Source organism: Cololabis saira, chromosome 5 (assembly GCF_033807715.1).
Source record: "Cololabis saira isolate AMF1-May2022 chromosome 5, fColSai1.1, whole genome shotgun sequence".
Lineage (NCBI taxonomy): Eukaryota > Metazoa > Chordata > Actinopteri > Beloniformes > Belonidae > Cololabis > Cololabis saira.
This window is the reverse complement of record NC_084591.1, coordinates 33,184,889-33,201,728: the sequence shown is the minus strand read 5'-3', so window position 1 is coordinate 33,201,728 and position 16,840 is coordinate 33,184,889. Positions and strand designations below refer to the sequence as shown.

Here is a 16,840-nt window from a genome sequence, read left to right as displayed (position 1 = left end):
CACCCAGGAACACGTCAGCCATGTAAACATTGTTGGTTAATGATATTCAGCTTTTACAACACATCGTACAGTACATGTCTGTCTTTTCCACACTCCAGGTTTCCTCTTTGAACTGCTGGGTGAATGCCTGCCTCCTCTGACACGGGTCAGCCTGACCCAGCTCATTAGTTTCCCCTTGAAAAGCCTCCACGGTTGATGAATTGGAGGGCAGGGTATCTCTCTCTTTGCCTAAGCCCATCAAAGAATTAATTTAATACATAAAAAGAAGAAAACCACAAAAAAAAAAGACTTGTTTGATTCTCTTGAATGAACTTTAAATTGCTTTCAGAGTGGATTTCTTGCTTGGACATGTACCGTTGTCTGGCCTGTCTGCTGTTCCCGCCGCGTCCTTGTAACCCCAAAGTGGCCTCGTTTCCAGGCAACCATTAAAGTGAGGACTGAAGCAAGGATTTATAAACACTTCATTCAATGTGAGTTATTTGGTCAGAGAATGTAGATCACCTTTAAAAGTGGTGGAGGAGATCTGCATCTCTGCAGTCTGCAGTCTCACTCGTCAGCGGCGCGAGAGGTGGGTGAGTGATGTAGTTTCTTATCTTTTGATGAAGTTACATGTTTTACAAATGACAGATGCAGCTAGAACCTGATCGATATGTAAAATAACTTTTACGCTGTCAGGCTGTATTATGTGGACACCTGGGTGTGTTGAGGGACAGATTTTTCTTTCCGTCACACTAAAAACTGTTTCTGTGCATGTTTATTTGGCCACATTTCTGTTACTAGTAATATTGTTACCATTGGCATAAATATGATGTTACTCTCTGTATGAAAAATGTATGCCCAAACTTTTGCATCTCAAGATTTATTGAGGACTAATTCAAAATAAAGTGCAACACTTGATTTCTAGAAAAACAAAAAGCAAAGAAGCTGCTCTCGTGGTCATATTCGCTGTCGTCTCCATCAGGATCATGACTTCCCTGCTCCAGCTGGAAAAGTGATTTTAAACATCAAGGGTTGTTGTTCAGGGGACTGAAATATGTAGTGTAACAACTGCAAATTACTTTTAAAAGAGTCAAACTAAATGAAATAAAAGCTAGCTACAGCCTACAGGTTTAAAAACCAACAAAAAATTGGTTCCACAGCAGCAGCGGCAGGTTGACCCCCTGATTTCTGTTCATAGTTCATGTAAACGTTCATTTTCGGGACTTAAACGAGCAAAACTGGAAGGACATTCATTTTCATTTGCTTGAGTGTTGCTGTATTGTTTTATCTACTTGTCCTTTCCAAATAAAGAAACAATTAAAAACAAAAACAAAAAAAATGATAAAAAACTGATTTAAAAGAGGCCAGAAAGATGCATATCTACTGTATCTCACGGTGCAGATCCGTGTGGGTGTATTTTGGTGTGAGTGGCCCTCGGAGCCACGCTACCTCCCAGAGGCACAAAACAGGACAGAAGGCCAGAGGGATTACAGAGGAGGGAGAGGGGGAAGAGGGGGAAGAGGACGGGTGTCACCAGACAGTCTCTGTCTTACTGAGTAACTGAGTCCGTGTCTGCCGGTTGCAGGAGACGGGGACCAGCTCTCTGCACAGGTCGGGTGATTATGGACCCCGAGACGCTGAACATGAGTCTTCCTGAAGTCAGCACTCTCCTGTTTCTTCTGCTGCTGCTGTTTCTGCTCATCACCAGCTGGAGCCGAGCACAGCGGACACACGTCCCAGGTACACCTGAGAACAGCTGTCTGATGTAGAATAGAATAGAATAGAATAGAAAGCCTTTATTATCATTATATTTCTACAATGGAATTACGCAGCAGCTCCGTCAAAGTGAAAAACAAATGCAAGACTATATAAACAAGTAAACTGTATGTAACCCACACACTAAAAGTGTATGGTCACTAAAGGGTTAACGCTGCGCGAGTCATTCTTTTTGATCCTCGGCAGCACCCGTTGGAACGGCAGACCCCGCCCCCCGCTGGTGTGTCTTGTAATTAACAGCACGCGGGAGAAAGGGAAAAAAGGAGAGTTTCCAATGCATGTAAACGGGAAGGTGAAATGAGTGCAGGTGAAATTATAAAGGAAAAAAGATACAAGAGACGATAAAGAGTGTGGGAAGGAGTGCTGCATGGTGCAGTATTGCTGAAAGAATTGGTTAAATTGACAGAAGAACTCCGACTGGTTTTTTTGAGACCCCCTTCTATTATGAGAGAGAAGACTTCGGATGTGATGGCGAGTCAGACCCACGGACGATGCGTTGGAGGTTCCTGCCAGTAGACTGGCCAGCTGCTGCAGGGATTGACAAGATCACCTTGAACTCAGGATTTCCCAGCTAAGGAAATACCATAACACCTACACTTAAACCTACCCGGGTAGTGTACATACATACATACATAAGAGACACGGAAAAGAACAAGAAACTCCAAAAGAACATTTACCAGTACAAAAAGAACTGGAAAAATCTCAGAAGGGAATTCTTTATTTTATTTTATTTTTTTAAGAAAAGAGCTCTATTTTATTTTGGGATATTTATTCTTTTTTCAGTCACTGTAAGTGTGATCATATTTTGTTTTGTGTTGCTACAATAAAATTGTCAGTTGTTTACAATACATTATATTCTTTCTTGCTCCTCAGAACCTAGATCTTCATAGCCTATACTTTTTGTTTTTGCAATCTTATAAGTACAAGTGCTACATAAAAGTGGCGAGCCCAGCCAGGAGGAGTGGCTGAATTTTTGAAACAATCTGACAGTTTTATTGCAGTTCCACTACAGTATGGATGTCATAAATGTACAGAGTGTCAAGGTTTCAAACTCGGTTCTAGTTCATGGGTTAATAGGCACAGAGATAGATGAGGAACTAGTTGATTTCTTGAAAAAATATGGTTCCATCTCCAGACTAGTACCTGTTGATAGTTCTGACCCTGACTTTAACAATACAACCATAGTTGAGTTTCAGTTTGGAACAGCTATAAAGGCACTTCAGGACGAGTTACCATGTCAAAGACCTACCTCTGACCCTGAAATCACCCACAACATCCAACTTTTGTCACCCCTCTACAGCTCTAAGCTGACTTCTGACCTTACTCAGTCCTACATAACTGGGTTAAAGGGGGTTGCAAAGCTGAGTGGCTCAGATTATGAGAGGCTTTTGCGTGAAGAACTGAGCCGAATGCAGAAATCGGCTAATAGTGAGGAGGCATGTACTCCAGAAGAGTTTACCTCTGATTCAGAGGCAGTGACTCGAATGATGCCAGGTCAAACCCAGCCTCATCTGGGTAGTCAGGCCACACCCAAAGCAGACCGTGCAGTTTTACCTGTTGCTGTTGAGAGCTCCACGCCATTCTTGTCACCAGAACAGATCAATACACCTGAGGTACAAAGGGTGATAGTTGAACACATTGTGAAAAGTAGTGATTTAGCACAAACCTACCCAAGCTCCTCTAAGCTTAGACCTTTCTCAGGAAGGAACCCTTGTCCCGGTATGGAGGTTGAATATGACAGTTGGCGGAGTAACGTGGAGTTTTACCTTGCAGATTCCTCTGTTCCACAGAGGCAAGTGGTCAGGAAGATCATAGAGAGTCTCTTACCTCCTGCTTCCAGCATTGTAAAACATCTGGGTCCTTTCTCTAAGCCGGAGGATTTCTTGACCCTCCTTGACTCAGCCTATGGGACAGTGGGTGATATTGATGAACTTTTTGCAAAGTTTCTCAGCACCAATCAGAATGCAGGTGAGAAACCCTCTGCTTATTTGCACCGCCTACACAATACTTTGAGTAAAGTTGTAAAAGGTGGGGGTATCCCAGCTGGTGACTTTGACCGTCAATTACTGAAACAGTTCTGCAGAGGATGCTGGGATAATGGCTTAATTCTAAGCCTCCAGTTGGAACAAAAGAAATCTCAGCCCCCTGCGTTTTCTGAACTGTTGTTGTGGCTGAGAACAGAGGAGGACAAACAAGCTGCAAAATCTAGCCGTATGAAGCAGCACCTTGGATTGTCAAAATTAAAGGTGCAGTCCAATCCCCTCAGTGTGTACTCTGATATTGACATGAGAGCAAGTACTGATGACACAACAGACCCAGTGACTACCAAAACTCTACAAAAACAGATAGCTCAGCTTCAGAATCAGCTGTCATCCCTCAAAGCTTCCATAGATAAGCCTACAAACAAAAAGGCACAGCCAATAGTACCACAGACAAAGAAATGCAAGCCAAAAGAGTCATTGGCAGCTAGCCATACACCAGTGGGTGAAAATTTAAGCAAAAGTGGTAGAAGGCCACGCCCCTGGTATTGCTTTACCTGTGGTGAGGACAATCATATTGCGACCACATGCCCTAATGAACCAAATCCTGATCTGGTTGACTCCAAGAGGAAAGCATTTAAAGCAAAGCAAAGGGCCTGGGATGAACAAAATAAGGCTGATTTAAACTAAAAACTGTTCCAGTCGAGGGACAGACTGGAACTGATATCATTGAAAGTCCCACACCTAAAGCTTTCCTGAAAACTTCATCCTGCAATCTCACTTTACAGCAGCAGGCCAGAATTCCAAAAGGGCTAATTGGTGAAAAATGTACAGCAAATGTTACTGTAAATGGAGTTAAGTGCAACTCTTTGCTGGACACTGGTTCTCAGGTGACCACCATATCAGTTTCCTTTTACAATGAGAACCTGGCAGAAATACCTATACAGCCTATTAGTGACCTTGATGTTGAGGGTGCAAATGGGCAAGCAGTCCCATATCTGGGTTATGTGGAGGTTAGCATTGAGTTTCCCAAGGAGTTCATTGGGCCACTGCTTGAAGTTTCCACACTGGCATTGATTGTGCCTGATTTACGCTCCAACACTGATTTGCCAGTATTGATAGGCACAAATGTGCTTGATGTGTTGTACAGTGAGCATTGTCTGGACAGATCTACATCTGACATTTCCTCTGTCTATAGTTTTAGGCAGATATTGAGAACTCTCAAACTCAGACATTCAGAAAAAAACACAGGAAAGATCGGCCTGGTGAAATTAAAACATAACAAACAACATGTCATCCCAGCAGGTGACCGGGTCTGTCTCGAAGGCTCCGTTAAAGCCAGGAACTCCTTATGCGAGAAACAGGCAATCATAGAGCAGCCGAGTTCAACTACTTTACCTGGTGGAATCTTCGTTGACTGCTGCCTGGTTACGTTGCCCGATCGTGATTTTCATACATTTCCTGTATGGGTCAGAAACGAGACAGAGCATGATATAACTCTTCCAACTAACTGTGCTATTGCTGATCTGCATGTAGTTGACCAAGTTCTTGACCTTAAGAACTCCCCTGTGTCAGACTCTGTTACTGCAGCGTGCTATAGCTCATCTGCCCAACCCTCTGGTCACCTTAAAGAGGCTGAGTTAACATTCGATTTTGGCGACTCGCCGTTACCTGAGGAATGGAAAGAGAGAGTGGTGCACCGTCTGCGTACTTACTCTGATGTGTTCTCATGCCACGATCTTGAGTTTGGTCATGCTACAAAGGTCAAACACAAAATAAAGCTCAAGGATGAGGTGCCCTTTAAACAGCGATCAAGGCCCATTCATCCTAATGACTATGAGGCGGTGAAGAAACATCTTAAGATGCTTTTAGAAGCTGGGGTGATAAGAGAATCAGAATCCCCTTATTCTTCACCTATTGTTGTTGTCAAAAAGAAGAATGGCGACGTTCGCCTGTGTATTGACTACCGCAAACTTAACACACTGACCATAAGGGATGCTTATGCACTCCCAAACCTTGAAGACACTTTTTCAGCCCTCTCAGGATCAAAATGGTTTTCAGTGATGGATTTGAAATCTGGTTACTATCAGATTGAGATGGAGGAGGAAGACAAGCCAAAAACTGCTTTTGTCTGCCCTCTGGGGTTTTATGAATTCAACCGGATGCCACAAGGAATAACGAATGCACCCAGCACTTTCCAGAGGTTGATGGAGAAGTGCATGGGGGACATTAACCTCAGGGAGGTTTTAGTATTCCTTGATGACTTGATTGTGTTTTCAGATTCCCTAGAAGAGCATGAGCGAAGGTTGCAGCATGTTCTTCAGCGGTTGAGGGAAAATGGCTTAAAGCTCTCTCCTTCAAAATGCAAATTCTTCCAGACATCAGTGCGGTATTTGGGACACATTGTCTCAAAGGATGGGGTTGAGACCGACCCTGAAAAAATTGCTGCCATAAAAACCTGGCCAGTACCGCAGACCTTGAAACAGCTTAGATCGTTCTTGGGATTTGCCGGCTACTACCGCCGCTTTATTGAACATTATTCTAAGACTGTGAAACCCTTAAATGACCTGACAGGAGGTTATCCGCCTTTGAGGAAAGGTCAAAGGAAAGTCTCTTGTGGTGGCAAGTATTTCAACCCCAGTATGCCTTTTGCAGAGAGGTGGACGCCTGCTTGCCAAGCAGCTTTTGAGTGTATCAAAGTGAAACTGACTTCTTCTCCAGTACTGGGGTTTGCCAACCCAAAGATCCCATACGTTCTGCATACAGACGCCAGCTCAACTGGACTAGGCGCTGCCTTGTATCAGGAACAAGAAGGGAAAATGCGGGTAATTGCTTATGCCAGTCGGGGATTGACACCCAGTGAGAGCAAATATCCAGCTCACAAGTTGGAATTTTTGGCTCTAAAATGGTCAATTGTTGACAAATTTTTCGACTACCTTTATGGAAATTCCTTCACAGTTATGACGGACAACAATCCATTAACATATGTACTTACCTCAGCCAAACTGGACGCAGCAAGCCATCGCTGGTTAGCAGCCTTGTCCACCTTTGACTTTAATATCAAGTACAGGGCTGGGAAAGCAAACCAGGATGCGGATGGTTTGTCACGACGACCCCATCGTGAGTTGGCTGCAGACCATGCTTCTCTGGAAGAGGCGGAACGCATCCGACAGCTCACCTCACGATTTCAGACATCATCTCCATCTGATCTCAGCTTGGATTCACATGAAGTCGCAGCAGTGTGCCATAGGCATATTCTGAGTGAGACAGACGACCAGTTACCTTCCATCACTTTGGTTGAGTCTTTAGCTATTCATGCTGATGCTGTACCTGATGCCTATGAACAGGAGACATTTGGTCAGGTGACAGTTCCCCTGTTCTCTGAATCTGACCTCAAGGAGCAGCAGGAAGCTGATCCAGTCATAGGCCAGGTGATTAAATTACTGCGATCAGGTGTTGACAGCCCACATAGCATCAAGGATGAATCACATGATATGAAGTTGATGCTAAAACAGTGGAAACGCTTTGAAATTAGAAATGGTCTTCTAACCAGGACACGGCAATGTCATGGCCAAAACGTTTATCAGCTGGTTCTACCAGTAGTCTTAAGACCAACAGTTTTCAAGCTCCTCCATGATGACATGGGGCACATGGGATGGGAGCGTACTCATGACCTAATACGATCCAGGTTTTATTGGCCACGAATGGCCATGGACATTGAAGCCAAGATAAAATCCTGCGGTCGTTGTGTGAGAAGAAAGTCCCAACCTGAAAAAGCAGCACCTTTGGTCAATATCAGAACATCACGACCAATGGAATTGGTCTGTATGGACTTTTTGTCTCTGGAGCCAGATAGCAAGAATACCAAAGACATTTTAGTCATTACAGATCATTTCACGAAATATGCTGTTGCTTTACCTACACGAGACCAGAAAGCTACAACAGTGGCAAAATGTCTCTGGGATAACTTTTTGATTCACTACGGGTACCCAGAGCGCCTTCACAGTGACCAGGGCAGAGATTTTGAATCTCTTGTCATTAAGGAGCTCTGCACTATGACTGGTATTAGGAAGGTGAGAACTACCCCATACCATCCACGGGGCAATCCGGTTGAGAGATTCAATCGGACCCTCCTCAACATGCTTGGTACTTTGAAGGAGGAGCAGAAGGTGCATTGGCGGGATTTTGTTAAACCCCTTGCTCACGCCTACAATTGCACCAAAAACGAGGTCACAGGATTCAGCCCTTATGAACTGATGTTTGGGCGACAACCTCGACTACCAGTTGACTTAGCATTTGGGCTTCCAGTGAAAAATAATGAGCCAGTGCCTCATTCTCAGTATGTCCGAAATCTAAAAGCACGTCTTGAAGAGAGCTATCGTCTTGCTCTGGAGAATTCTGCAAAAGTTGCAGAGCGAAACAAAAAACGGTTTGATAGGCAGGTTAGAGAAGCTACTCTCAAGGTCGGTGATCGGGTATTGGTTAGAAATCTCCGTCTGCGAAACAAACACAAACTGGCAGACAAGTGGGAGTCCACTGTGTACCGTGTTTCGAAACAAATGGAGAATTTACCTGTATACACGGTCAGTCCAGAAGGTGGAGACGGCCCGTGCCGCACCCTTCATCGAGATCTTTTGCTTCCATGTGGTCATTTGTCTGAAGCTGATGATGAAAATGCATCAGAAAAGAAAAAAACTATCCAACGACCCCGAACTAGGCAAAACGCCCCTCAGTTACTGCAGTCTGAGTGTTCTGACTCTGAGGAGGAGTACGTGGGTTTTCAGATAGTCCCACCTGTTCATACAGAAACATTCATCAGGATGTATGACAAGAACGCACACTCAGAACCTCTCATGGTATCTGATGAGCAAGTTGAGCCAGAAACCCATAATACTCCATTACCTGCTACTGAAGGTGACTTTCAAACAAGGTCAGATGAGCTAATGGAGGTTGTTGCTGATACTGACGGGTTTGAGTTTAGACATGCCTCTGATGCCACAGAAAAGCCACATAATGGGGAGGTTGCAGGCAATACTGATACAGACGCTATGTTTATGTTAGGTGTTGAGAATGTGGATGATGAAGATTCCAACACTGACTTACCTGACCAACAGACTGTGGAAGAGACTGACACAGTTAAGACAAGCTGTGAGGACACAGACATAAGGAAGTCAGAAAGGACACGACGAGCACCAGGTCGTTTTCATTACCCACAGTTAGGTAAACCCCTGATTTCTTTTGCTCAAGGTTTTCTTGATAGTTTTAATCAAGCACTGGAGTTGTTTGGTGACCATTCCGATGGATATGTTTATGATGTTTAAATTTGAGTATTGACCGCATGATGGGACTCCTGCTCATTAAAGGGGGGAGGGTGTAACCCACACACTAAAAGTGTATGGTCACTAAAGGGTTAACGCTGCGCGAGTCATTCTTTTTGATCCTCGGCAGCACCCGTTGGAACGGCAGACCCCGCCCCCCGCTGGTGTGTCTTGTAATTAACAGCACGCGGGAGAAAGGGAAAAAAGGAGAGTTTCCAATGCATGTAAACGGGAAGGTGAAATGAGTGCAGGTGAAATTATAAAGGAAAAAAGATACAAGAGACGATAAAGAGTGTGGGAAGGAGTGCTGCATGGTGCAGTATTGCTGAAAGAATTGGTTAAATTGACAGAAGAACTCCGACTGGTTTTTTTGAGACCCCCTTCTATTATGAGAGAGAAGACTTCGGATGTGATGGCGAGTCAGACCCACGGACGATGCGTTGGAGGTTCCTGCCAGTAGACTGGCCAGCTGCTGCAGGGATTGACAAGATCACCTTGAACTCAGGATTTCCCAGCTAAGGAAATACCATAACACCTACACTTAAACCTACCCGGGTAGTGTACATACATACATACATAAGAGACACGGAAAAGAACAAGAAACTCCAAAAGAACATTTACCAGTACAAAAAGAACTGGAAAAATCTCAGAAGGGAATTCTTTATTTTATTTTATTTTTTTAAGAAAAGAGCTCTATTTTATTTTGGGATATTTATTCTTTTTTCAGTCACTGTAAGTGTGATCATATTTTGTTTTGTGTTGCTACAATAAAATTGTCAGTTGTTTACAATACATTATATTCTTTCTTGCTCCTCAGAACCTAGATCTTCATAGCCTATACTTTTTGTTTTTGCAATCTTATAAGTACAAGTGCTACATGTACACCACAAAAATGAACAAAAAAGTAAACATAAATATATATATATATATATACACTATAAGGAAAGAGTGAATGGGAGAATAAAATAAAAATGTACATGAATGGGTGGAGGAATATTGCACTTGGATGGGTGGAAGAATATTGCACTGAAAGGATGGAAGAGTATTGCACATACATAGATAAGGAATATTGGGACATTATGGACAGGAAATGGGAAATATTGCACAGTGTGAGGTAGCTTATGAGTTCAAAAAGTTCACAGCTTTGGGGAAGAAGCTGTCCCTGAGTCTGTTGGTTCGGGATCGTAAGGACCTGAAGCGCCTGCCAGAGGGCAACAGGTCAAAAAGGTGGAAACCGGGGTGGGTGTTGTCCTTTAAAATGTTCCTTGCCCTGTTGTTTCACTTCCAGTAAATTCATCTTAATTCATTACAGTCGATGTTGATCACATTCTTGGTCACCAAACACCTCAGAATATTAGACTTTTTTATCAGCCCCAGAACAAAAACCACTTCCCTTTCTGCTCCACCTGCACTGGGACACCTTCAGATTGTTTATTGTTCATTTAATTGGATCCCCATTAGCTACTCTTCCTGGGGTCCACACACAACAAAACATAAGAAACAATAAATCAACAAAACAACACATAAACACAATAAGACATCAACAAAACATCACATAAGACACAATAGATAACATGTCTGAGAAAACATAAAAACAATAAAAACAAGTAAAGCAAACATACAAAACAATGCAAAACATAAAAACAAACGGTATAGGCTTCAAATTAAAACAAACTAAAGTACACTAAAACTAATCATCACAATACATTAAACCTATATCCCATCTAATTCCCTCAGATTTAGATAACATTTGGATTCAAATGAATGTGTTTTTTAAACAGTTTTTTAAAACTTGCCTTAGTCGGTGCTTCAATAATCATAATTAGCAACTTATTCCACACGGGAAAAGCCCGATATATTCTAGACCTCCAGACTGCATCTGTTCTGGGTTTTGGTTTCACTAAAGAACCTCTAGTAGCCTGCCTGGTATTGTAACTACGCTGATCTCTTACATAATGTAGTAGACGGTTTGGTTGTTTGTTGTTGGATGTTTCTGAAAAAAAACATTAAAGGAGCTTGAGGCCGGATTGAGGCAGGATTTATGAAAAAAATTCGTATACGTTTTAAGTTTTCTAGTAATAATGTCAGATGAAGCGTTCCAAACCCAAAACAATGAGCCCTCTAGTGTATCTCTCCTTTCCCTTGAACAGGCTGTGTGCTGCAAAATGTGCTGCAATTCGGGCCCAAATTTCCCGCGCTGGGCTGCGGATGTGACGTCACATGACGCTGCATGAGCGTTCTCCCCGTTCTCCCATGCCGGCTTCGCTGTTGGCTGCAGTACCCCCAACGGCCGTCGTGGTGAAGGGTGGCGCTAGAGATTCTCATTTCTTAAAAGGAGCCTCATGCTCCTTTAAGTTACAAGCCAACCTCTCCTGGACTCTGAGCCATGAGAGACTGGCAAGCAAACTTTCAGTACTCTGTCTCACACCTGATGGACAGCACAATGCGAGCCTTGCAGCTTTATTCTGAGCATTTTGAAGCTCAGACAGGTCTCTTTTGGCTGCACCCCACCAAATTGGTGAGCAGTAATCAAGGTGAGATAACACTATTGCTTGGATCACCAGCACTCTAGCGGCAGGAGTGAGAAAACCAAATGGACCTGTCTAACTAACACACCCAACTGAGGTGGGGGGTTTTCTCTCCACAGGTCCTTCCTTCCTGGCAGGACTGGGTCCAGTTCTGTCCTACTCCAGATTCATCTGGTCAGGGATTGGAACCGCGAGCAACTACTACAACAGGAAGTACGGCAGCACCGTCCGTGTGTGGATAAACGGGGAGGAGACCCTCATCCTGAGTGGGTGAGTCTCTCGAGGCGACACGCTCAGGTGAATGCCCGACAGGTAACAACAAGAGCTAAATGCCAAATGTATGCGGATGACACAATTATTTATGTGTCTGCAAAAACTCATCAGATGGCGGTGGAAATACTGTCAAAAGAAATGTCCGGTATGTGACAATGGCTTCAAAATAATCATTTGACTTTGAAGGTCATTATATAAACAGGCATTGAAAGTAATGGATTGAAAACCTGTAAGATGGCATCACTGCCAAATGATCAAAAAATACAATCTATTAAGTTTTGACAGTTTTGTAGGCTTCTCATTTTTAAAACTTATTTTCAAATGTGTGAATAACCTTGCCCCAGAAATACTCTGCCAATTGGTAAACAAACAAAACAGTGAAATTAGAACTAGGGCTGCAACAAGCAGTAATTGTAGGATAGCAAAACGCAGAACAACATTTGGACAGTCATCCTTCTCGGTAATAGGTACCAAATTATGGAATATACTGCCACCTGAAATCAAAATATTGACAGAGCTCAAGGTTTTTAGCACACAAGTAAAACAATGGCGTAAAATGAAACAAGTTTGTGAACATTGACTTAACATACTGTACCACTGTATTATTTTAGTTTTCTGTCCTTATCTGGTCTGTGTTTTTGCTTCTTATCTGTATGTATTGTCTTTATTCTGTTTATTCTGTTTTGCATGTTTTGTATTTTAATGGTTTTGTACTGTTTTAACTCTGCTTTCAAATTTTAAGTAGCCTAAAGGCCTAACCAGGGACAAGGGTTGCAAATTAGCTCTGGCTATAAACCTGTATATATGACATCTGTTTTGTATTTTTTATGAAATAATGTTTGATACATTTGTCCCTGTTCAATAAACGTAATAATAATAATAATAAAACTGCTTGTGCTGCAGGTCCTCTGCTGTGTACCACGTCCTGAAGAGTGCACACTACACGTCCAGGTTCGGGAGCAAGCAGGGACTGGAGTGTGTCGGGATGCAGGGGAGAGGCATCATTTTCAACAGCGACATCCCTCTCTGGAGGAAAGTCCGGATGTACTTTTATAAAGGTGAGAAGACGGCAGGTGGCGGCGTCTTCCGTTCAGTTATGAACTTAGTGAACTTCTCTTTAATGCCGTGTCCCAGCTCTAACCGGGCCCAGCATTCAGGGGACCGTGGGAATCTGTGTGAGCGCCACGGCCAAACACCTGGACGGCCTGCAGGACATGACCGACGCGTCTGGACACGTGGACGCCCTCAACCTCCTGAGAGCCATCGTGGTGGACGTGTCCAACAGGCTGTTCCTCAGGGTGCCCCTCAACGGTCAGCTGCGTCTTCACGCTCCGCTCTCAGGAGTGTTGCATGGAACCGCTCCTGCCAAGACGCCTGCAGCTGCTGACCAGTTTCTGTTCGTTACACCTCAGAGAAAGACCTGCTGATGAAGATCCACAACTACTTTGAGACCTGGCAGACGGTTCTGATAAAGCCAGACATATTCTTCAAGGTGGGCTGGCTGTACGACAAGCACAAGAGAGCAGCGTAAGTCAAACGGGTCACACAAGCTGGAGTCAGAAATTTCTTCAGTCTAATCTCCGTGTTGCTTCTGCACCAACAGCCAGGACCTGCAAGACGTGATGGAGAGCCTGCTCGAAACCAAAAGAAAGATTATTCATGAAACCGAGAAACTGGACGATGATCGTGACTTTGCAACTGAGCTCATCTTCGCCCAAGTCAGTGTCCTGTCATGGGTGTGTGTTAGGGATGGGCGGTATAGACTAAAAAATGTTTTCACGATAATTTCTGGCATTTATCCCGATAAGGATAAAAATGACGATTAAAAAAAAATACCAATTGAACTCCACCTTTGTAACTATAAATCTATCACCACATTCAGTCTTTGGAGCCCCCAAATCACTGCTCTAAAAGAATACTAAATACTACTAAACTACACCAATTAAATGGAATTATTAAAAACCAATTAAATGAGTTACACCTGTACTGCAAAACTGGAATGAGTCAGATCCGCCATGTTTGTTACACAAAAATGTCATCAACGGGAATTTATCCTTCTTTCTTTCTTTCTTTCTTTCTTTCTTTCTTTCTTTCTTTCTTTCTTTCTTTCTTTCTTTCTTTCTTTCTTTCTTTCTTTCTTTCTTTCTTTCTTTCTTTCTTTCTTTCTTTCTTTCTTTCTTTCTTTCTGGCTCATGTCCTTTCTTTCTTTCTTTCTTTCTGGCTCATTTCCTTTCTTTCTTTCTTTCTTTCTGGCTCATGTCGTTCCTTCCTTCCTTCCTTCCTTCCTTCCTTCCTTCCTTCCTTCCTTCCTTCCTTCCTTCCTTCCTTCCTTCCTTCCTTCCTTCCTTCCTTCCTTCCTTCCTTCACGTTGTGCGTGGATTTAACGCAGAATCATAAATCAGCTTTACACAAAAACGTCATCAACGGGAATTTATCGTTTTTACAGCGAGATGACAAATTCTTACCGTGGGGAATTTTTTTGACGGTATATCGTGAACGGTAAAATATCGCCCATTCCTAGTGTGTGTGTGTGCAGCTGTGTTGTTGGTCCCCTAACCCCAACCCTGTCCAACAGAACCACGGGGAGCTGTCTGCAGACAACGTCAGGCAGTGCGTGCTGGAGATGGTGATCGCTGCGCCGGACACGCTCTCCATCAGCCTCTTCTTCATGCTGATGCTGCTGAAGCAGCACCCCGACGTGGAGATGCGGATAGTGGAGGAGATCCACCTCGCCTCCAGTGAGCGCCGCTGCACTCCTCACATCCGCACATCTGGCTGGTAAACCTGCATAAAACACGAGCTGCATTTGCAGGTGAACACGGGATGGAGGGCATCGATTACGAGGGCCTGAAGGTGCTGGAGAGTTTCATCAATGAGTCCATGAGGTTTCACCCCGTGGTGGACTTCACCATGCGGAGGGCTCTGGAGGACGACAACATCGGCGGCACCAAAATCAGGAAAGGGACCAACATCATTCTCAACATTGGTCTCATGCACAAGACGGAGTTCTTTCCTAAACCCGAAGAGTTCAGCCTGACTAACTTCGACGGCACAGTAAGTTCAGCTCAAGGACGTGCAGCCGTGTGTGATCTTGGGGGAGTCCAATAAACAACGACAGTTGTGTTTGGCAGGTGCCAGCGCGCTTCTTCCAGCCCTTCGGCTGCGGCCCTCGCTCCTGCGTGGGCAAGCACATCGCCGTGGTGATGATGAAGGCCATCCTGACCACTCTGCTGTCCCGCTTCACGGTGTCCCCCCGCCAGGGCTGTACCCTCAGCAGCATCAGGCAGACCAACAACCTGTCCCAGCAGCCCATGGAGGACGAGGACGGCCTCGCCATGCGCTTCATCCCCCGAGCACCGCCACTGACGCAGCGCACCAGCTCCGGACCGTGAGGCCGCGCTCCCGCACTGGACCTGCACTGGACCTGCACTTCCTGTCATCAGCCAGGACAAAAGCATCCTTAAGAAAGCTTTTTAAATAACCTGTACAGTTGGTAATAACCACAGCAGCCGTGCACGTGCACGTGCACACATTAACCTGCAGTGATTAGTTGGTACCGAGCAGAGCAGGAAGGATTTAGCGCCTTATTTAACACCATTTAGAGAGGAAAAAGAAACATGTTGTAAGCAGAGCATTCAGGTTTGAAAACCTCGTCTTTCAGTATCATGAGACTTTAGACTTTGATCTAATGTTTATATTTAGGTTCTTACTCTTTATCTAATAAAAGTATTGTGTCTGTAGCAGCACAAAAATAATTAAAGCAGCACAATGTAACTTTCAGCTTTTGTTGAGTTTGGCGGCTCCTTTGGACAAAAGCGGTAGTGTTTTACCAGAAAGAACACTACGTTTCCCATGAGCACCAGCGCGTACTTTCAAACTTTCAAAACTACTTTTCTGTTTTCAGCGGTCGTTTGCAGGATGGATAGCGAAGAGGTTATGTATCTATTTTTGGCTAAACAATATAATATGACGATGTTGAAGATCTCTAAGTTCAATTTGGTTTTATTAGTGAAGTCACCCCCGCCCCCCTGTGCTGTTTCAGCTAGATAATGTGCCCCAAATTACAAACGTTTTTTAGAGGGACTTCGTCATAAATTAGTAGTCCAACATACTTACTGACAAAATAAAAAAATACTTTATAACCTGTGAATAACTGAAAGCCCATTCCTTATATTTTGCAGATTAGCCCTGCACAATTTTACAGTTCTCAGGAAAAATACTAGAACCCAAGACGAATCCCCTGTAGGTGAAAACATTCTAATTTTGATTCTTATTGAACATAGAACTCTACATTTACATTTGTATCATAACAATTCTGTCTCTCTTGTCGGACATCCATCCTCATCTTTCAGCTCACGCCAGCTCATTCTCTTCGTTTTTTTCGCTGCTTCGGCCATGACACCAGCTTCTGCTGAGCTCTGCGCTCCACGCCCCGCCCAGCTTTCGTCTCGACTACGAATCGGGAAGGAGGGGGAAGTGACGTATGCCGTAAAGCAGTCAAAGCCGTTAAAATTTGTAGTTTTTTAGTGTGGCAGGGTTCCTACCATGCTCCTCGAAGTTACATAGTGCCAGTGAAGGCGATACAGACCCCTCAGACCATGACAGAGGTTCATTAAACCTGTTGTAAGTTGATTTACCATCACAATGACTCTGGAAATATTATATTAAGGTGGAAAAGTTACATAGTGCTGCTTTAACTGGATACAGATGTGGACATAACTAAAGGCAGACCCAAACCATCAGGGAAATGTTGCTTGTTCATTTATTGATCTCCTGCTTCTTTATAGGCAAGGCAAGTTTATTTGTATAGCACAATTCAACACAAGGTAATGAAAAGTGATTTACATCCACATTAAAAGCGGCAAGACACAATTAAACAGTAAATAACAAATAAAATGAAATAAAATGATAAGAAGTAAAATAATAAAAAGCAAAGTTGTTGTGAAGTCCGTCCCTGTGATCCTGCAGCAGCGCGTCATGTGATGGC

General features: G+C 43.7%; 1 protein-coding gene across 1 annotated transcript; it reads left to right on the top strand.

Annotated features, from left to right (window-relative positions):
* The first annotated feature begins 1,620 nt into the window (after positions 1 to 1,620).
* Positions 1,621 to 15,245, top strand: LOC133444884 (brain aromatase). The gene is made up of 9 exons (XM_061722778.1): positions 1,621 to 1,719; positions 11,700 to 11,850; positions 12,757 to 12,911; positions 12,988 to 13,164; positions 13,266 to 13,380; positions 13,457 to 13,571; positions 14,429 to 14,591; positions 14,666 to 14,907; positions 14,985 to 15,245. The coding sequence occupies exons 1-9, from the start codon at positions 1,623 to 1,625 to the stop codon at positions 15,243 to 15,245; spliced, it is 1,476 nt and encodes a 491-aa protein (XP_061578762.1). The 5' UTR covers positions 1,621 to 1,622.
* The last annotated feature ends 1,595 nt before the right edge of the window (positions 15,246 to 16,840 follow it).

Coding starts and splice junctions, on each gene's coding strand:
- LOC133444884 (XM_061722778.1), top strand. CDS start 1,623: ATGAGTCTTCCTGAAGTCAGCACTCTCCTGTTTCTTCTGCTGCTGCTG. Junction 13,572..14,428: donor CTGAGCTCATCTTCGCCCAA/GTCAGTGTCCTG, acceptor CCTGTCCAACAG/AACCACGGGGAGCTGTCTGC. Junction 14,908..14,984: donor TGACTAACTTCGACGGCACA/GTAAGTTCAGCT, acceptor TGTGTTTGGCAG/GTGCCAGCGCGCTTCTTCCA.